Here is a 22,730-nt window from a genome sequence, read left to right on the forward strand (position 1 = left end):
CATTTACAATAGTGCATCACTTTAATAATGGGGATATGTTCTGAGAAATGCATTCTTAGTCACTATCATCGTGTTAACATCATAGATTGTACTTATACAAACCTGGATGGGATGACCTATTACACACCTGGGCTATATGGTATAGCATATTGCTCCTAGGCTATAAGCCTGTACACAATGTTACTTATACTGAAGACTGTAGGCAGTTGGAACACAATGGCAAGTATTTGTCTACCTAAACATATATAAGTCTAGAAAAGGTACAGCAAAAATGCAGTATAAGATTTTTTAAATCTCTGTAGGGCACCTTTATAGGGTGTTTACCATGAATGGAGCTTGTAGAACTGGAAGTTGCTCTGGGCGAGCCAGTGAGTGAATGGTGTGTGAATGTAGAGGCTTAGAACATTACTGTACACTACTGTAAACTTTATAAACACTGTGTATTTAGGCTACACTAAATTTGTAGAAAGAATTTTTCTTCAAAAGTAAATTAACTTCAGCTTACTGTAACTTTTTTACTTTACAAACCTTTTATTATTTTTGACTCTTCTAATAACACTTAGTTTAAAACACATATTGTATGAATATACAAAAAATTTTTTCTTTATATCCTATTCTATAACTTTCTTCTATCTTAGAAATTATTTTTTTACTTAAAATTAAAAAAAAAAAAAACCTGAAACACAAACATGCACATTAAGCCTACACAGAGTCAGGATCATTAATATCACTGTCTTCCACCTCTACATCTTGTCCCACTGGAAGGTCTTCAGGGACATGGAACTATTATCTCCTATGAGAACAATGCCTTTGTATATGGAAATACAAATGACTTACAAAAGTCAAAACAATTTTTAAAAGAATAAAATTTAAGGATTTATATTCTGTGATTTCAAAATAGACTAAAATTCTATAGTAATCAAGATAACATGTCACTGCCTTAAAAACAGGCATATAAATAGCTGGAACAGAAGAGAGTCCAGAAATAGAAATGCATGTTGTCAACTGGTTTTCAACAAAGATGGAAAGACAGTTCAGTGGGAAAAGGAAAGTCTTTTCAATAAGTGGTGCTAGAAGAATTGGACATCCATTCCAAAACAATGATCCTTAACTCTTCACACCATATTGTAAATTAACTCAAAATAGGCATACACCTAAACACAAAAGCTAAAATTATGAATTTCCTAGAAGAAAACATAGGAGAAAATCTTTTCCATCTTGGAATAGGCAATGATTTCTTAGATGGGACACAAGAATCATGAACCGTAAAAAGAAAAACAGACACTTAAGAAAATTAGAAGACAAACAACAGTCTTGGAGAGAATATTTGCACTAATATATCTTCCAATGTACTGTTACCCAGAACATAATGAACTCTAACAACTTAAAAAACAAGAAGGGCAAAAAGCCAATTATAAAAGGGAAAAAAGTTGAACTTCACAATAGAGTACTAATGACCAATGAACATGTGAAAAGATAACATCTTTAGTGATTTGGAAAATACAAATTAAAACGACAGTGATATATCACTGTATATCCACTTAATTAAAGTTAAAAAGACTGACCATACCAAATGCTGATGAGAATGTGGAGCATCTGATACTCATATGGCAGTGATGGGAATGTAAAATGAATGGTACAATCACTTTAGAAGATTGTTTTGCAGTTTCTTAACAAGCTAGATGTACATTTACCAAACAACCCAGCCACTCCACAATGAGATACTCCAGAGAAATGAAACCTATATCCTAACATTTTTACAGTTTCATTCACAGTAGTCAAAACCTGAACATAACTTAAATGTCCATTAAGAAGTGAATGGTTTGGGAGGCTGAGGCGGGCAGATCACAAGGTCAGGAGTTCAAGACCAGCCTCGCCAACATAGTGAAACCCCGTCTCTACTAAAACTAAAAAAAAATTAGCCAGGCATGGTGGCAGGTGCCTGTAATCCCAGCTACTCGGGAGGCTGAGGCAGGAGAATGGCATGAACCTGGGAGGCGGACGTTGCAGTGAGCCAAGATCGTTCCATTGCACTCCAGCCTGGGCGACAGAGTCAGACTCCATCTCAAAAAAGAAAAAAAAAAAAAAAACCAGAAGTGAATGGTTAAACAAAATTGACATACCTGTGGAACGAAATACTTGGCAGTAAAAATGACTAATTCTACTGGCACACTACATGGACCCATTTCAAAATAATATGGTGATTAAAAGGAGCTAGACACGTGCAAACTAATCTACAGTAATAGCAAGCGGAACAGTGGTTGCCTGGGTCAAAATGGATGAATGTGAAGGGTCACAAAGAATCTTTGGGGTTGATAGAAATGTACAGTTCCTTGCTTGTGGGCATTTCATAGGTGTCAGTGATTGTCAAAAGTCATGAAATTGTATGCTCTAAATGAATATACTTTATGTAAGTTATTCCTCTATAAAATTAAGAAAAAAAAAGTCCCTGATATCACAAATACTATAGGAGCCCTCTAGTTTGGTTCCCTTTTTCCAGAAATACGGATTTATTTTAAAAGAATTTGTTTTCAGAGTACCTGATATTGTTGGTTTTTTATTCTTTCAGAAAGTCTGTTTCTAGATATTTCATAACATTTTCATATAAAACTTTAATCTCCTTAATAGCAGGGACTTTATTTTGATTAATGTGCTGGCCCCAACAATATGAATGAGATAATAATAAATCGATGACTGCTTCAAAAGGAGAAGCACAAGATGATATGAGAACACATATAAGTAGACTTAAAACTGGCTAGGAAGTTAAGGAAGATTTCCCTGAACAAGTTGCCTTCAGACTGAGGTCTGAAGAATGATACTGATTAGCCAAGTGAGAGATTTGAGTATAGATGTCAGTTAGATAGTTGTAATTTAAGTCAAGAGCTCAGAGATAGTTCTGGGCTAGAGCTATTACATTTTGGGACTCACCTAGAGAGAATTTATTGAAAGAAAATGGACAGTACACTGCAGAACCTCAGGATTTTCAAAAACGTGAGTGAAGAGTCTAAGAAAGCTTCATGAAAGATGGGCGGGAGCTGACGTTACCTAGAGAGAGAGTATTTGAAGGCATGATCAGCCCATGTTGATTGCTGCTGAACTGTCAACTAGAATAAGGACTAAGAAGCAGCAATCGGAAGTCACTGGTGGCCTTCAGGAAAAGGAGCAGATTGAGATAATAAGCAGGGCAAAAGACAAATTATAAGGAGTTGAGCAGAAGGAAGAGCAGAAATGGGATATCTATTAATAAAATTCATTATATTAATAGATTACCATTGGAAAAGCTTGTGATTGTTTTAAAAAAGGCGATGTAGGGGGAACTAGGGAAAAATGGTGGAGGAGAGGTGAAGGGAGAGGAAGAAGGAGAGAGAGCGAGCTTCAAACTGGCATCATGATTAACAGTGAAACTCTAGAAGTATTTCCATAACAGTAATAAGGGAGGGTATCCAATATCATCACTGTTATATAACAGTGTTCTAAAAGTATCAGACTATAAAATTAGATACACAGTAAATATTGGAAAACAAAGACAAAATTGCCATTAGTTGAAGCTGATATAACTTGATTTCACTGGGTTTTTGTATGTGTAGTTGTATCCTCCACCATTCTTCCCTCCCTCCCACTACATCTCCTTTTTGAGACGTTCGTATTTCCAACTGTCATCTATTAATGTAATGAATTTTATTTAGATATATCCTATCACTAACCTTACTTAGCTGTGCACTCTTAGTCTTCTAATGTATTACTAAATTTTATTTGATAATATCTTCTTTAAGATTTTGCATCAGTATATGTGAGATTAATCTTTGTGTGTATATTATGTTGATTTCACAAAAAGCATACTGATGCTTCCTTCTTTCTCTGCTTGGAAAAATGCACATACTATAATTACCTATTCCTTCAAAGTTCAAAAAAATTAACCTGTGAAACTGTTTGTGGCAACCCTTCTTGGTGGTGGTGGTGGTGGTGGTGGTGCTGGTGGTGGTGGAGAAATAAGTTGTTCAAATTTTAAGCAGATATTAGAGCTGTTGACTTCCCAGAGCAGTTTAGCTTCCATTTGTCTTCTTACCTGTCAGTGTTTGCTCTTCCATTCCCACTTCTAATTTGTGCCACATCTGTTATTTTCTGACACTTGACTTTTCTCCTCTTTCTTCCTTCATTCTGACCTTGCCCACTGAGGCCCACAACTGTGATTATTAGTCAGCCAGTTTCATTGGTTTTGAATAATCTCCATTTTTAACTTCATAGCTATTTTTATATTAATACTATTTTCTGCTACTCAGTAGTTTTTCCCACTGCCAGATGTTATCTTTGATTTACTATTTTTTAACTACAGGATTAGTGCCTGTTCTTACTCCTTGAGGTTGCCAAAATGTGAACATCCATTTTTTATGAAGATATTAATACTGTACTATTGTATTAAGCCTCTTAGGTTATGTTCTGTTTAAATATGGCAAACCAAGCTTTTCAATCTGTTTTGCCATCCCTGCAGCATCTCCACCTTCCAGCCTCACGCAGCAGCTTCTTTGTGCTAAAGGCATGCTGCCCTCTTTTGTGTTCCTAGATTGTACGCTGCTTCTTCCTGCCTCAGGACCGTTGACTGTGTTCTATTTGGAATACTTTTTTAATCCTTTATCTAGTTTATGGGTTCCCAACCCCTGGGCCAGTACTGGTCCATGGCCTGTTACGAAGCAAGCCACATAGCAGGAGGTGAGTGGTGGGTGAGTGAGCAAAGCTTCATCTGTATTTACAGCAACTCCCCATCACTCACATTACCACCTGAGCTCTGCCTCCTGTCAGATCAGCAGTGGCATTAGATTCTTGAGCATAAACCCTCTCATGAACTGTGCATGTGAGGAATGTAGGTTGCATGCTCCTTATGATAATCTAATGGCTGATGATTTGCCACTGTCTCCCATCACCCCCAGATGGGATGGTCTAGTTGCAGTGAAACAAGCTCAGGGATCCCACTGATTCTACATTATGGTGAGTTGTGTGATTATTTCATTATAGATTATAATATAATAAAAATAGAAATAAAGTGCACAATAATGTAATGCAATTGAATCATCCTGAAGCCACCCCCTCCCCTTCCCCCAGTGCATGGAAAAATTGTCTTCCACGAAAACAGTCCCTGGTGCCAAAAAAGGTTGGGGACTGGTGATCTAGTTAACTTCATCATTCTGATCTCATCTCAAATGTTACATCCTCAGGAAATACTTCTGTGATACTCCACCCTCCCAATTCCATATTAGGTCAGCTCCTCTGGTTATATTCTCTCATTGCCCTCTGTGCTTTTTCTTCAAAGCATTGTAATTACACACTTGTATGATTATTCCTGTCTGTTTCTTCCACTAAAGTATAAACTTTCACAGAGAGAGGAACTACATTTGCTTACAAATGTATTTCTGAAACGTGCTTAGTTTATTCACTCATTCGGTAATACTTGTGCACTTCTTGTGTATCAGGCATTTTTATAGAACCTGGTGTTACTGTAGTGACCAAGAAAAGAAGAAAAAAATCCCTGCCCTTGTCCAGTATGAGAGATGGAAGAAAGAGAGGGAGAGGAGAAAAATAAGGGAGGGAAGAGGGATGGATAGATAAGGGGTGGGGTGCAGTGGGGTGTGTGGTACAGTTTTACATAGATGTCCAGGAAAAGCCTCATTGATAAGGCAAGTTTTGAATAAGACCTGAAAGAGGTAATAGAATAAACCAAGTGAATACCTGGGGGAAGAGCATTTCACAGAGAAGGAATATCTGATGCAAATCACCTGAAGGGAGATTGTGCCTAATCGTTTTTGAGGAAAGGCAGAGCCTAAGACATTTAGAGTAAAAAGAGAGGTCATGAGATCAGAGAGGTGACAGGAATCCAGATATTTTAAAACCTTGTGGGTCATTCTAAAGACTTTAACTGAAGTGAGATCAGAAGCCATTGGAGGACTCAAGCAAAGGAGCGAAGGGTCTCACATTTGAATAGGATTACTTTGACTGCTATTGAGAACACACTTAAGGGAGGTAAAAGCAGAAACAGAAACCTAGAAAACGGTGGCCATAATCCAGTTGAGAGATGATGAGTAGCTGGATCAGGGATGCAGCATAGAAGTGGTAAGTGGTATTCAGGTTCGAAATATGTTTTGAAGGTAGCAAGCAGGATTTCAAGACGCACTTGATGTGGAACATGAGAGAAAGAAGTGTTAAGGCTGACTTTAAGGTTTTTGACCTGAGAAACTAGAAAGGTGGAATAATTGATATTCAATATATCTGTTTGTAAAATGACTGAATATTTATTTTAAACATCTGGTAATTCATAGATAAAAGTTCATCACTTTTGGCTTCGAAATAATGTTGGTCATAATGTTTTTCTCAAAATGTTCCTCTTACTCGTTTCTCCCAGTTGTTGAATTCATTTTTCTTAGATGTGAGATAAGCAATATATGACACTTTTTCCTTGCTTGGCAATATCCTTTAATGATTGGCAATGTACATATGAGAAAAACAACTTACATGTTAAAAGATGTAAATTAATTTTGATTGTCTTAGTTGGTTTAATATTCATAACCATAAAAGCTAGCTGTTGATTAGAACGTTGTGGGTTTTAGGCCGTGGAAGAAATTAAAACGTGATTACCACATCAATTATACCTAAATAAAGCTGTAAATAAAAATAACAACAAAATAATAGTGAGACAATAAACAAGTGGGAAAAAAGTTATCAGCACAAACACAGTGTTTATTCTTTTCTGTTCTGTAAGCCTCATAAGAAATTGGCATATTTGTTTTATTTTTTTTCTTTAAAGGGTTAGTCTTTAGACTTACCTTTTTCATTTAGCCTAAAGTGTCAGGATTAAGAAAAATATATTTCAGAAACATTTAAATCCAGTATTTCTCCATTATTCTTGCCTAAGTTTTAGAAAGATATTTTTGTCATAGAATGTCTGATAAATCGATTAATAATGAATAAAATATTGTATCTTTTTTAATCTGTTGAATATTGTGTTATGGTATTCTGGATTCCCTCTATTAAATATTAGTGTGTAGTTATATTTATATTTTAAACTTTTGTTTATTAAGGGAGCAGAAGCATAAATGTGAATGTATTTTCTTTTCATTGAATTGTCCACTTTCAGTTACCTATACTAGTGGACAAAAACATTGTGAATAATCAAAAATATTTAAAGTCAATTAAATGATTTATTTTAGTGTTGTTCAACATGCTTTCTTGAGCATCTACTGTATATACTACATCAGGCACTGTACAGAAATTGGGATTTAAAGTTGAATGAGGCATAGTTCCTGTTTTCAGGGAGCTTGTGATCTAGTGTGGAAGAGAGACAAGTAAAAGGATAATTTAAATATTATGTGGAGAACTTTTACTTATCGTCATGAGGAATAATTTTATGGAATTTTCCCTTCTGTTATAACTAAAAGACTGAAGAAAATAATATGAAAAATTACTTTTAGATATTGAGGACAAGAGAGTACAGGAGCATGATCCCTGAGAGAAGGGAAACAAATGAGGTAAGCCCTAATTGTGCAAGCCTTCTCACTGGATACAGTTTTTGGATAGTAGCACTGGGAGGAGGAACTTAAGCAATGCAAAATGGTCTGAGTTGTGGAAACAAAGACTGGAATTTAGGGAGGCCAAGTTAGCTAGAATTTTCAGGACAATGTACTTGAGAGGACAGATCTACACAGAGAAAAAGCTCCGGAAGTCTGGATTGAGATCCTCTTGAGTCTTTGGATGTACTTGAACCTGCGTATACAGATGGGAAACTCCACTGAGCTGAGTAAAGAAAAACTACTGGGGAGCAATACGGTGGACAATTCTAAGAGCTCATATGGGAATGGAAGACATTCATGTTCCATCTTGTCATAATAGAAATATTTCATTAAACAGAAGAGCTCTGCCTTAATAGCAGGATTAAATTAAATTAAATATTCTTCTAGACCTACCCTAAAAAACTCTTATAAACAAGACTTGCACATGACCCATAAGTAGCTTACATCAACATCCTTTATGGGAAGATAACAAAACTCATTTAACAAAATAGTAAACACAATGTCTGGTATACAGTCAAAAATTACTAGACATGTAAAAAAGCCACAAATTATAACTCAGAGCAAGGAGGAAATTTGTTCAATAGTAACATACCTAGAAATGATATAGATGATGCAATTAGAAGGAAAAATAATTAAAACTTCTAGAAATATTCTAAATGTACTCAAGGACGTGAGCATAATGAGGAACTAAATGGAAGATATAAAAATAACCAAAGACACAGAAGAAACATTTGACAAAATTCAATAACTTTCATAATAAAACCACTCAGTAAACTAGGGATAGAAGGAACTTTCGTCAACCTGATAGATGGCATCTATAGAAAAACCCACAGCTGATGTCGTTCTTAATGACAATGGAATGAATGTTTCACCTCTAAGATCAGAAACAAGACAAGGATATCTACTCTTAAAACTTCTAATCAACATTATAATGGGGGGTTTTAGGCAGAGCAATTAGGAATCAAAAAAGAAAAAAAATCCATGTTGGAAAGGAAGAGGTAAAACTATCTCTATTCAAAGATAACATGATCTTGTATATAGAAACCATAAGGAATCTACTGGAAAACTATTAGAGCTAATAAACAAGGCCAGGCATGGTGACTCATGCCTGTAATCCCAGCACTTTGGGAGACCGAGGTGGGTGGATCACTAGGTCAGGAGATTGAGACCGTCCTGGCTAACCTAGTGAAATCCCATCTCTACTAAAAATAAAAAAATTAGCCAGGCATGGTGGCGGGCACCTGTAGTCCCAGCTAGTCAGGAGGCTGAGGCAGGAGAATGGCATGAACCTGGGAGGTGGAGCTTGCAGTGAGCCAAGATCACGCCACTGCACTCCAGCCTGGGCAACAGAGTGAATGTGTACATCCACCTCATACCATACACAAAAATTAACTCAAAATGGATCAGACACCTAAATATAAGAGCTAAAAATGAAAAACTCTTACAAGAAAATACAGGTGTAACTTTTCATGAGCTTGGATTAGGGAATGGTTTATTTTAGATATGCACAAGCAATAAAGTATAGATAAATTGGACTTCATTAAAGTTAAAAACTCTTGTGTTTCAAAGGATACTATCAAGGAAGTAAAAAGACGACCACAAAATGGGAGAAAATATTTGCAAATCATATAGAAGGGACTTGTATCCAGAACATACTAAAAACTCTTATAACTTAATAAAAAGATAACCCAATTTAAAAATGGACAAAGGAATTTAATAGACATTTCCCAAAAAAGCTATACAAAGCCCCTTCCAGTAGGGGCTTGTCTTCCAGGACAGTATGTGGAGGAGAAAGACAGTGGCATTGATAATCCTGACCTTGTGTGGGCCTAGCCTAATTATATGTGTTTGAGTCTTATTTACAACAAAGTTTAAAAAGAAAACAATATTTTTATACAACTGTATGACATATTTTTTTGAGCAACATGAAAAGTTGCTCACATTATTAGTTATGAGGGAAAGGCAAATCAAGACCGCAGTGAGATCCCACTAGTGTGACTATAATAAAGGTGGACAGTAATAGTGTTGGCAAGAATATGGAGAAATTGGAGAAATGTAAAATGATGCAACTGCTTTGGAAACAGTTTGGCCATTTCTCAAAGCATTAAACCTAGAGTTACTATCTGATTCAGTGATTCCACTTCTAGGTATTTAAGACAATTGCAAACATGTCCACACAAGACCTTGTACAGTCGTGCACCACATAACGGCATTTCAGTCAATAAAAGACCATGTATGACAGTGGTGCAATAAGATTATAATGGAGCTGAAAAAATTCCTATTGCCTAGTGACATTGTGGCACAACATATTACATGTTTTTGTGATTGTAGTGTAAACAAACCTATTGTGCTGCCAGTCATATAAAAGTATAGCACATACAATTATGAACAGTACATAATACTTGATAAAGATAATAAACTACTATGTTATTGTATTTGGTTTATGTATTATTATACTTTTTATAGTTATTAGAGTATATTCCTCCTACTTATTAAAAAAACGTTAACTGTAAAACAGCCTCAGGCAGGTCCTGTAAGAATTATTCTAGAAGGCATCGTTATCGTAGAAGATGACAGCTCCGGGCCAGGTTTGGTGGCTCATGACTGAAATCCAAGCACTTTGGGAGGCCAAGGCAGGCAGATTGCCTGAACTCAGGAGTTCGAGACCAGCCTGGGCAACATGGTGAAACCCCGTTTCTACTAAAATACAAAAAATTAGCCAGGCATGGTGGCATGCACCTGTACTCCCAGCTACTTGGAAGGCCAAGGCAGGAGAATTGCTTGAACCCAGGAGGCAGAGGTTGCAGTGAGCCGAGATCGTGCCACTGCACTCCAGCCTGGGTGACAGAGTGAGACTCCATGTCAAAAAAAGAATAATAATAATAAATAAAAGAAAATGACAGCCCCATGTTATTGCCCCCGAGGACCTTCCAGTAGGGGCTTGTCTTCCAGGACAAGATGATGTGGAGGTGAAAGATAGTGGTATTGATGATCCTGACCTTGTGTTGGCCTAAGCTAATTGTGTGTATTTGTGTCTTAGTTTTTTACAAAACAAAAGTTTCAGAAGTAAGAAATACTATATTTTACACCTGTACTGTATATTTGTTTTAAGCTAAGTGTTATTACAAGTCAGAATGTTTTTAAAAAGTTTCTTTAAAAAGTTAAAGTGAAAGTTAATTTATTATTGAAAAAAGAAAAATATTTTTAAAGTAGTGTAGCCTAAGCATAGTGTTGGTAAAGTCTAGGGCAGTGTACAGTAATGTCGTGGGCCTGTGCATTCACTCACCACTCACTTATTGACTCACTCAAAGCAACTTCCAGTACTACAAGCTCCATTCATGGTAAGTATCTTACACAGGAGTACCATTTTTTATCTTTTATACTGTATTTGTGCTGTACCTTTTCTAGGCTTAGATATGTTTAGATACACAAATGCTTATTACTGTGTTCCAGTCGCCTCTAGTGTTCAGTACAGTAACATGCTGTATAGGTTTGTAACCTAGGAGCAATAGGCTATACAGTATAGCCTATGTGTGTAGTAGGCTATCCCATCTAAGTGTGTGTGAGTACACTTGATGTTGTTCTCACAACAACATAATCACCTAAGGACTTACTTCTCAGAACATGTCCCTGTTGTCAGACAACACATGGCTGTACATGAATGTTCATAGCATTATTCATTGTAGCGAAAAAGTGGAAACAACCCAAATGTCAATCACCTAAGGAATCCAAAAACAAAACATGGGCATATCTATGCAGTGGAATTATATTCAGGCATCAAATAAATGAAACACTGACGCATGGTACAAAAGGGTAGACCTTGCAATCATTATGCTAAGTGATAGAAGCCAGACGCAAAAGACCACATATTGTATGATTCCATTGTTGTGAAATGTCCAGAATAGGCAAATCTGTGTAGACAGAAAATAGATTGGTGGTTGCCTAGGGATGGCAGAGCTAGGGGAAATTTGGAGTGACTGCTAACAGGTATGGGGTTTCTTTGGTGGGGGGAGTGAAATGTTCCAAAATTATATAATGGCAATTGGATGCACATATCTGTGAAAATACTAAATCCCAATGAATTGTACACTTTAAAAGGATGAATTATGTGGTATGTGAATTATATCAATAAAAATTGTTTGTAAAAGGAACCAAAGGGGCTCTAAAAGTTAGAAAATACAATATCTGGGCCAGATGCAGTGGCTCACACCTGTAATCCCAGCACTTTGGGAGGCCAAGGCAGGCAGAACACGAGGTCAGGAGTTCGAGACCAGCCTGGCCAACATGGTGAAACCACATGCCTATAAAAATACAAAAATTAGCCAGACATGGTGGCGAGCACATGTAATCCCAGCTACTTAGGAGGCTGTGGCAGGAGAACTGCCTGAACCCGGGAGGCAAAGGTTGCAGTTAGCCGAGATGGTGCCACTGCACTCCAGCCTGGGCAACAGAGCAAGACTCCATCTCAGAAAAAAAGAAAAGAAAGAGAAAGGAAGGGGGGAGGAGGAGGGGGGGAGGAGGAGGGGGGGGAGGGAGGGAGGGAGGGAGGAAGGAAGGAAGGAAGGAAGGAAGGAAGGAAGGAAGGAAGGAAGGAAGGAAGGAAGGGAAGGAAGGAAGGAAAGAAGGAAGGAAGGAAATCAATCTGATATGAAAAATTTCCTGGAAGAGATTAAGGGCAGATCAGAGGCTGCAGAAGAAGAGACCAGTGAATTTACAGATAACTTAAAAAATTGAAACAGAGGGAAACAAAAGACTTCAAAAAACTACAAAGGTCCTCAGAGACATGTGGAACAATATAAAAGAATCTAATAAATGTGTAAGTGGAGTTCCAGAAATTATGGCAGAAGAGAAATAATATTTGAAAATTTAGGAGATGAGTCTTAAAGGATGAATTGGGATTTGTCATGAGAATAAAGGGAGCAAGGGCGTTTTAGGTAGAATAAACAATATTAGCAATATTGTGAAAGCTTGTAGCCATATTGTGAGTACTATGCAATGTCATTTTAAATGTGTTTTAGTTATGAAGGATAATTTTCTTATTTGGAACTTTATTTCACTAAGTGATACTACATGTTTTTGAATTCTCTTTTGGTAGATTAACCATCTGCTAACTTTTTTGTATCCAGCTGGTGATTAATAAGTTCTGGTCAGTTTCTTAAAAAGAGTTACTAGTTGGCCAGGGGAAGCTAGTTGGGGCTTAAAATTAACCATACACTGCTTAGATTTTTACTACATGAGAAAATGTTAATAATTGCTGACATGTAAGGCAAAGCCTAAATGCTTAAAATAGATTTTTTGCATTTGTTTATTTTTATATTTCTTTTTAGAGTTTTTAGGATTGATTTTTTTCTATTTCTGTGAAGAATACCATTGGAATTTTCATGAGGATTGCATTGACTCTGTATATTACTTTGGGTAGTATGGATATTTTAACAATGTTAATTCTTCCAATCCATAGACATGAATATCTTTTCACTTATTTGTGTTGCCTTCACTTTCTTTCATCTATGTTTTATAGATTTTAGTGTACAGGTCTTTTACTTTCTTGGTTAAATTTATTTCTAAGTATTTTATTTTTGATGCTTTTGTATCTGTTTCTAGAAATGAAGTCAATGGAACATGATAGTAGCCAGCTAAATGAACTTCAAAAACAAAAGAGTGAATTGATACAAGAATTATTTACTCTCCAAAGAAAACTTAAAGGTATTACCTTCATGAGTTAGCTTATTTTGCTGATAAATATAGTTATATACACATGGTAAGGGCATATTATTCTTTTAAAATATATTAACCTGTTGTGATATAGTGCTATTATTGGTACTAAAAAAGAAATAGATAAAACAGTCATCAGTGTGAGATCTGGTATTTTTAATGTTGCAAATCTTTTAAAGATCTTTTTTGTGCATGTAATTGCTATATTAACGTAGAAAATAAAAATCATTAGTATATAAATTTTATATGCAAGCACCAAAAATTAGGGTATTTTTCTTATGAGTGAATAAAGATAATCTTTATGTTTAATTTTCAAAAGATTGCAACTATTTTTTAATTTGTTTAGTTTTTGAAGATGAAAAGAATGAATCCATTTGTACTACCAAATATCTAGAGGCAGAAAAAATAAAAATCAATGAAAAGCCTCAAAATGATGCAGAATGCTTAAGGTAAGAGTTTCCTATTATATTTGGCATAAATCAGGTAATTTTTCAAGTTAAATAGATTTCAGTATAAAGCTAAGTGCATCAATTATTAATTTAAAGTTCCAGATGAAGACATTATTTTTTTCTCTGTGTATTCTGACGCATGCTAATAAGGAAACACTTCGGGGCTAGAAAGTGCTACACATAAGTTCATGACGCATTGGGTTGATGGTTGATAATAGTGAAATTAATTTTATCTTTTCTTGAGACTCAGTATTTTTCACATCCCAAGAGATAAGACAACTCTCCTTTCTGTTATTCCTAACTTTTGGCGGCAAATGATTGAAATTACTTTTCATCTTTCTAGATTCCAGCGGTGTGAGGAAATCAGACTGCTATTTTACTTGACATTTGTTTCTCTGGTTTTGTTCTGAAAAAGTGAAAATGTATTTTCTGTATGAATTATTTAGATGATTTTTGTGCATTTAGATAATAAATATATGATATTTGAAATGACATAGTCATAAACACAAGGAGAAAAGACCTCAAGTTTTAAAATTTGACTCTCATTAATTAACAATTTAGTGTTACCTTTGCTGGCTTAATTTTAAAGAAGTTCCTGTACTTTCTAGGTTTCATATAAGAAAAGAAACCTCATTACTGGATCTATGAAGAAGCAAAAGAAGGCTTCTTTCACATAAATTGTATAGGAAATATGTCCACTAGAGCCGAACAAATGCTTCATATTAGCAGTGTATTACCTTAGGCAATAATTTTAGTAGATTGTGAGAAAATATTTGCAATTTAATTTTATATTAAGTTTTATAAGCATAAACTATCAATCTCTTGGGTGATATGTGTGATGCAAAATGGGTTTCAATAATGACAATCTGCTCATTGATTTTTTTTGCACTTTTAAAAATGGTGATGCCCACTGGTATCATTCAAGTTAGTAGTGTGAGGGCTTCCAATCTGAACTCCAGTTTTGCGGGTTTATCACTCAGTCATAAAAATGTGCTCTGGGTTAAAATTAAACACACAAAGTCTGTTAGAGAATGCTTTTTCCTTCACAAATGATGACTTAGGAAATTTGGATAGAAAGAAGTATCAGTGCATGTATTTAGTCCATTAATTGCATTTTAGCAGTTATTAAATTAAATGCCAATATTTATGAATTCCTACTTTTCATTTATTGATATGTGTACTTAGTTTCCCAATTAGCATGTTTCATAAGTTTTCCCAAGTGTGAAGAGTGAAGTCAAAGTACTGAGTATAAATATTTTAGGAAAGAAGACTATCAGTCTTACAATTAATGCAATAACAAGAAACTAATGATGTCAAAAAACAATAAGACATTCAGCTTCATCATGAAGGCCAAAATTAAGTTGACTTTGTTAGTGAATTTTGGGATAGAATAGTCTTTTTCATCTCTGTGTTCAAATGTATATGGAATTCCATAATAGTTGCATTTCTCTTAATTTCTCAGGTTTGACTTCTAATGGAGTAGATGTTATTTTTATAGCAGGATTTCTCAAACTTTGTCTTGTTGACATTTTAGACCAGATTATTCTTTGTTGTCAGGGGCTGTTCTATGCATTGTGAGATGTTTAGTAGCAACCCTGTCCTCTACCCGCTAGATGCAGTAGCACTCTGCATTCACCAGTTGTGGCAACCAAAAAAGTCTCCAGACATTGCAAAATGTCCGCTGGGGGAGGGGGTGGCAAAGTCCCCCCAACCTGAGAACCAGCTTTATTTTAAGGTTATTATGACTTCTATGTTCATTAACTTTAACCAGTAAGACAGCAATTACAGAGGAAATCTGTAATATTAGTTAATCTCTATGAGCTTATTGTTTCCAGTTTTAATAATTAGACAACTTTAATATATGTTTTATTTTGTGTATATTGAAATTCTTTTATAATGATTATGGTTCATATTTTAAAGCTTAGTATGCCATGTTCAGGTTATTTGTTGGACTCTATCTTGATGTTATCCATTAGTATTAGTGTAGAGAACCAGTGTTTCACAGTTTAGTGGTCTCTGCTTTAGGTAACCTCTGCATTCACAATGGTTTAATGGTTCACATTCAGAATGATTTAATAGTCTCTGCTTTAGATAATCTGTCTTTATTTATAAGTATCAAGATGTTTGTTTATTTAAAAATTCTGTTTTGAAGAGTAAATGTGTAACACACATTTAAGCAGCTAACTTACAGAATATTGCTATGATTAACACTTAAGCCATAGGTTAGGTTAATTCATCAGAAACCTCCCAAAGAGGTGTGACTGATTGATTATGACTGATCTGTTTTTTTTCATATAGTGTAGGGAGAACAGAAATAATAAAGATCAGAGTCTTCAGAGGCAGTAAGCATAGTGGTTAAACCCTTTTGAATCCCAGGTCTCCCTCCACTTCTGGTTCATCTTTCTTTCAGTCTTTGCATCTTGCACAGTCCAGGGCACATGGTGTTCAATAAATATTTGTTCCGGTAATTGAGTCTACATATAATTGAATTTTCACTATGAAAAGATTAAAGTTCTCTTCATATATTTTCAGTGTTATTTGCAAAGACATGATGTATTCCAACCACTGGGATAGTGCCACTTTCAAAGGGATTGTTTTCACTCCTATGTTTTTCTTCAATGTGGAAAAAGCTTTACAAGTTTAATCATGCTGACCTCCCCTTAGTCCCTCATTCTCTTATCCTAATGTGTAGAGGAGTGACACAGTCTGATCGGTGAATTTGGAAAGGCAAACTGGAAAACGTGGAGCCCAGCCCCTTTCTTTTCCCTGTCTCTTTGGAACATGGCCTGCCTCAGAGAGCGTGTTTTCCCACTCTGCTTCTCCATCTCTTAAGTTTTATCGTTGCTGGACTCCACAAGAGAAAGCCTGTGGAGTCCACTGCTACGTTTAATGGTGTGAGTTAAGTTAGTCTAACATTGGAGTTTGATATTAGCAAACCCTTTCCTACATATTTAAGCCACATTTTCCAGTGTCTGCTATATCAGTAATACATGTGGAATTTTTGCATGCTTTCTGCCTTTCTTATTTTTTGATTGGGCAGATTTCAGGCAGGAAAGAAGAGTGTTATATATTAGGCCTCTGTAAACCCCCAAACCTATTATTCTTATTATTATTATTTGTGACAAAGTGTTGCTGTGTATCCTAGAGCAAGGGATTACAGGCATGCACCACCACACCTGACTAATTTTTGTATTTTTAGTAAAGACAGAGTTTCACCATGTTGGCCAGACTGGTCTCGAACTCCTGACCTCAAGTGATACACCTGCCTCGGCCTCCCAAGTGTTAAGATTATAGGCGTGAGCCACCGCGCCTGGCCACAAACCTATTATTTTTTATTATTACCCAACACCAGGGTTACCAAAATGCACAGTTCTTCATCATGATTTTTTTTTTATTTACTCCAAATTATAGCATAACAGACAACTTTAAACATTTCAGGAATTTTCTTTCACCACAAAACTTCTTTCTAGAATGCTTGTATATCTTGTATTACTGATATTTGTGTTTGTTTAATGCAATTAGGAAGCTTGTTTTGGGAATAAATCTGCATAGGCAACAGCATGAGATTTTCTTTCTGAGCACTTAAAGGTAGTGTGGTTTTGTTTCAGCACCACAAGACAGGGCAACAACAACAAAAAGAAAATAAAAAAAAATAGTATGGTTTGTGAAGAGCATGTTTGCAATGTAAGCTGCACAAAAGTTAATATACCCCTGCTACAAGAGACTCTAAATGCATTAATGTCATGTGGTAAAGCAATGCAGTGACCTCTTCAGTGAAAAAGTCATCTAGTTAAGTTGGTCATAGAGGTCACACTGTTGGTCCTTAGACTTGTAAGAAGGCATAAACTCAGTATGGTATTAACATGTTTTCAAACTCTTTCAAGGATACATAGATAAATATGTATGTTTACACATGTATATATTTTTTATTTTACAAAATATATATATATTTAAATTATGAGAATAGCCTATGTTGATTGAATAAAAATTTAAACACTCCAGAGATATGAAGTGTCAAAATCTCCCTTTTCATACCCTTGCTCTGACACCCGTAAGTGTGACCACTGTTAAAAGTTTGATGTGTATACTGTCAGAATTTATTTCTGTTTGTGTGTGTAAACACATGTACATAGATATGTCTGTGTGTGTTTAGCAAAAATGGGATTATGGATCACACTTACTGGTCTGCAGTTTGCTTGATTATTTATCAAAATGTAAACGTTTTCATTTTAGTTTGTACTAATCTTCATTCTTTTTAATGCTATTATATGGAGATGCCATATTTATATAACCAGTCTCTCATTAATGGATGTACAAGATAGTTTCTAAATATTCATAATTAGGCACACTTTTATAAATGTATCCTTAAATACTTGCAAGAGTCTTTCTGTAACATTATTTAGAATAAGCAGCATTTAGTAGAGTAATACGAATTGTTATCCAGGCTCCATTTGTAAAATAGTCTACATTATCTTTGCTCTTTGTTTTCAACAACAAAAAAGCTCAAAGTAGACGAGTAACAAGATCTCAGTTCTACAGTGTCTTCAAAATATTAGTCAAATAGTTGTGTATCTGTGCCCTACCTGTATTATCTCCAACTTTTTTAACATTTATAAAATATGAGAATCCCCATTTAATTCCAGGATTATTTTTTAGCTCTATATTTTGCTGAATATTTCTGTTGACTCTGCATCTTTTCTGGTAAAACTTCATCATTTATTCACTAACAGAAGTGTCTCTGCAGCATTGATTATGTAGCCTTCAAGCTAATAGAGATCCCCTGTTTTGTGAATCCTTGGCACATACTAGAGTTATTAAGCTTCAAAGCAAATACAGAGGAAATTTTTATGGTAGACTCAATTGATTATTTTAAAAGTTATATTCTGATATAAATGGAACTTTTCCCCTAAATTGTGAAATAATTTTATGATACAAGCCATACAAAATGTTACAGTGATTATTTTCTAAATTCATTGGTATCTTTAATATCATACAGATTTCTTTTTTCATTTTCTTGTGTTTGTCTTTATAAATCAACCCCTTTTGGTGTGGGTTTGGGAAGATGACAGAAAATATGTGGTAAAAGGAGATGCCTACCCCAACCAACACAGGATTCGGAGGAAGGGAGATGCTCGCAGGACCGCTCCCTCTTCTAGCCATTTTTCCGCAGATTCCTCTGGTCTAGCCTTACACACCTGTGAAGGCTCTTACCTATCGGCTGGTGGCCTGGACTGAAGGAGAGCAGAATTAGAAAACTGATAATTCTACTATCACACATTCAACTTTTATACCCACTTTCAGAATAAATTATATATGAAATTGGATTACTGATAGTACTTTAAAAAGAGTAATTTTGTGTTTAAATGCCACTAAAATAATTTATACGAATTAATATAGAGATAGAGAAATAATATGTAAAAAGTCAATCCATGGAAAAACCAGTGGAAAGTAGAAAGAACTACTTATTAAACCTCTAGTGTGATTAAGAAAACCAAAAAGGACAAGATTAATAAATTTAACATATAAGATTTAAAATTTCGGCTGGACGCAGTGACTCACACCTGTAATCCCAGCACTTGGGAGGCCGAGGCAGGCGGATCACGAGGTCAGGAGATCGAAACCATCTGGGCTAACACAGTGAAACTCCGTCTCTACTAAAAATACAAAAAATTAGCCGGGCGTGGTGGTGGGCACCTGTAGTCCCACGTACTCGGGAGGCTGAGGCAGGAGAATGGCGAGAACCCGGGAGGCAGAGTTCGCAGTGAGCCAAGATGGTGCCACTGCACTCTCGCCTGGGCAACACAGCGAGACTCTGTCTCAAAAGAAAAAAAAAAAAAAATTAGCTGGGGGCGGACACCTGTAATCCCAGCTACTCAGGAGGCTGAGGCAGGAGAATCTCTTGAACCCAGGAGGCGGAGGTTGCAATGAGGAGAGATCACGCCATTGCACTCCAGCCTGGGCGACAGGAGCAAGACTCGGTCTCAAAAATAATAATAATAATAATAATAATAATAATAAAAGATTTAAAGTTTCATGTGTCAATAAAAGTCATCAAGATTAAATGGTAAACTGAAATAAAATTATAGTCATTATGATAAAGGATAACAGTTTGTTAAAAAAATCAACTGATAAAAATCCATTAGAAAACGTTAAAGTAATGGTTCTTTATCCATGCATTTATCAAACATGCATTAAACACCTACTTTGTACCATACAATATGCTAGTTGCTGGGGATACCAAAATGAGTAAGACAATGTAATTGAGCTATATGATTAATGAAATGCAAATTAAAACCACTAAATATTATTTATTCTGTCAGTTTTTGAAAGACCAAATGATCATAATCAAAACTGGCAAGTGTGTGCTACAGAGATGACTTATACATGGCTGGTAGCAGTATACATGCTTAGATGTATTTGGAATGAAATTTAATACATACAAATTATTATAAGCATCTTAAAATGTTTATGCCATTTGACCCAATGATTCCTTTTATGAGCTCTATTCTAAGGAAGACAATGCTAAGTACAGAAGAAGCTTTATGCTCACAAAGGTGTTCATAGTGATGTTATTTATGGTTAAAAAAAAAAAGGAACAACTGAAATGCCCTACTATAAGAAATGATTATTGTTAATTAATGGTGTAACCACTGGGATTACTACATATTTATCTTAAATAGTATTAATTGGTATGCAATTAATATTTAACTGGGGGAAATCTATAGAATAGCATTGAGCACACACACAAATACACACACACAAAAGCAAAACTAGGAAGCAAAATTGTATAATCACTTCTATGAAAACTAGAGACTGCAATGAAATATACGTAAATTTTAACAGTATTGCATTTGAGCACTAGGACTTTGGGTAAAATCTGTCCTTTCTACTTTAAATAGTAGTGTGTACAATTCTGTAGCTAAAATGAGTATGTTGTTAGTTAAGGGTTTTCTATATCTCTGAGAGGTAACTGAAAAAAAAATTATAATCATGCAGGAAATTATAAAAATACATGGAACACAAGTTTTTCTAAACTAATTAGCAACGTTGGCCTATCATGGTCATTATTTGATGACTCAGAGAAAGGTGACAATAACCAGCGCAAAGTGCCCTTAGTTCGGTGAGTGAGGGAAGTCCTTCTTGACTCCTGTAGGCAATCAGTCTATGCACTGAAGCGTGAGATCTACTTACCATTATATTGCTTTGGCTAGCTGCAAATGTATTAATATTCATGCTATTATCATCTGGCCTCTTTTGAAGCTAGCAACAGCAATCTTTTCTTTAAGTGCAGATCTAAATTCTACAGCTTGATTATATGCTAAATCGGGAAATACTTCCTATAATTTGCTCTGAATGCCCTCCTTAATTTCAGCAGTCTCTCATTCTTATTTTTAGTTAACTAAATGGGTGAGTGGTCACCACCTAATTCTGATAGGCATGAGAAGTCACACAGAACCTGTAGTCCATTTGAACTGAAGAGGTGGATGAGCACGTGTTGATGGAATGGTGGGAATATCTCTACCATTTTATTTGAAAAATAAATTTATTAAAATGAAGGCTTATGTACATTTCAATAGCAGCATCCATAGTGTATTGTATCCATTTAATTTTCCACTTACTCTTTAAAAATATTTATTACAAGGGTTTTTATACATGTGTAAATATCTGATGCTTAAAATTAGTTACTTGTTATCTTTCCTTATTAAGCATTCCTTTAGATTTCTCATTTACTATTAAATTCCTAAAAGTTCAGACAGAACACAATGAACTTCAATATACATATGTGCTGCATAGTGATATTTCAGTCAGCAGCATATCACATATCTAACAGTGGTCCCATAAGATTATAAGACTGCACTTTTTATTCCACCTTTTCTATGTTTAGATACACATATACTTGCCATTGTGTTCCAGTTGCCTACAGTATTCAGTACAGTAACATGCGGTACAGGTTTGTAACCTATGAGCATAAGCTATACCCTATAGCCTAGGTGTCTGGTGTGCTATCCAATCTAGGTTTGTGTAAGTTCACTCTATGATGTTTATACAATGACAAAATCACCAACTATGCATTTCTCACAATATATTCCTGTTGTTTAGCGATTATGACTGAATAGGGTATTTCACCATCCACCCTTATTATAAATATTATGTTTTTATTCCCCAGTGGTCCTCAAAATAATATATGTAAACTATATGTAATTTCTAAAGTATACTAATATAATGAGCGCCTGTGAACTAAATATGAGCTAAATATGAGCTAAAAATGATCATCCGTGAAATAAACTAGAATATTACCAATAACTTGCATTAGCTATGGCTTCTCCTTTATCCCATACTCCCTTCATTACCCCAGATATAGTTGATGTCCTATATTGTATTTCATTTTCTTGTGCATGTCGTTCTATAATGTGATTCATTATATAATTTGAATTATTGTGTATGTATACTTTATTGTATTATATAACTAACTTTAGTTTACAGCGTGCATTTATCATCTGTATATACATGCACAATCTATTGGTTATTTTTATTTGTTTTTGAGTTGTGTAAAAATTATACTATCTGGGACTTGTAGTTTATTCAATGTTTTTTCTAAGATTTACCCACGTTGGTGAGTGTAGATGTGTGCCCAGAGCTGTGTACATGCTGCTGTGTACATGCTGGTGCACATATGCAAGAGTTGTTCCAGGATAGATGCCTGTTGGAATTGCTGAGTGTAGGGCATGTGAATGTTGAACTTCACGAGATGATGACAGACTATTTTCGAGTGTGATTAAGCCAGTTTATATTTTCATTAGCACGTTATGAAATTTCCTGTTGATCTCCTCCCTTGTCAATGCTTTTTAAAGACTTTTAGTTTTTGCCAATCTTGTGGACATAAGATGGTATTTCATGGTCTCTAATGGCCTTGCCCTGACTACGTATGTGATCGAGCATCTTTTGTGTTTGTTTATGACCCATGCATCTTTTTTTCTGGAAAGTAACTCTTATTTCTCTACTAGATTGTTTG

General features: G+C 35.3%; 1 protein-coding gene across 1 annotated transcript in view; it reads left to right on the forward strand.

Annotated features, from left to right (window-relative positions):
* CCDC172 (coiled-coil domain containing 172) overlaps positions 1-22,730 on the forward strand; it is an 81,930-nt gene that overhangs the window by 20,375 nt on the left and 38,825 nt on the right. Inside the window, exons 6-7 of the mRNA XM_074000857.1 lie at positions 13,158-13,259; positions 13,615-13,717. Of these exons, the coding sequence (XP_073856958.1) occupies positions 13,158-13,259; positions 13,615-13,717 (205 nt within the window). The remainder of the gene's footprint in view (positions 1-13,157; positions 13,260-13,614; positions 13,718-22,730) is intronic.

The sequence above is a fragment of the Macaca fascicularis genome, chromosome 9 (assembly GCF_037993035.2).
Source record: "Macaca fascicularis isolate 582-1 chromosome 9, T2T-MFA8v1.1".
Lineage (NCBI taxonomy): Eukaryota > Metazoa > Chordata > Mammalia > Primates > Cercopithecidae > Macaca > Macaca fascicularis.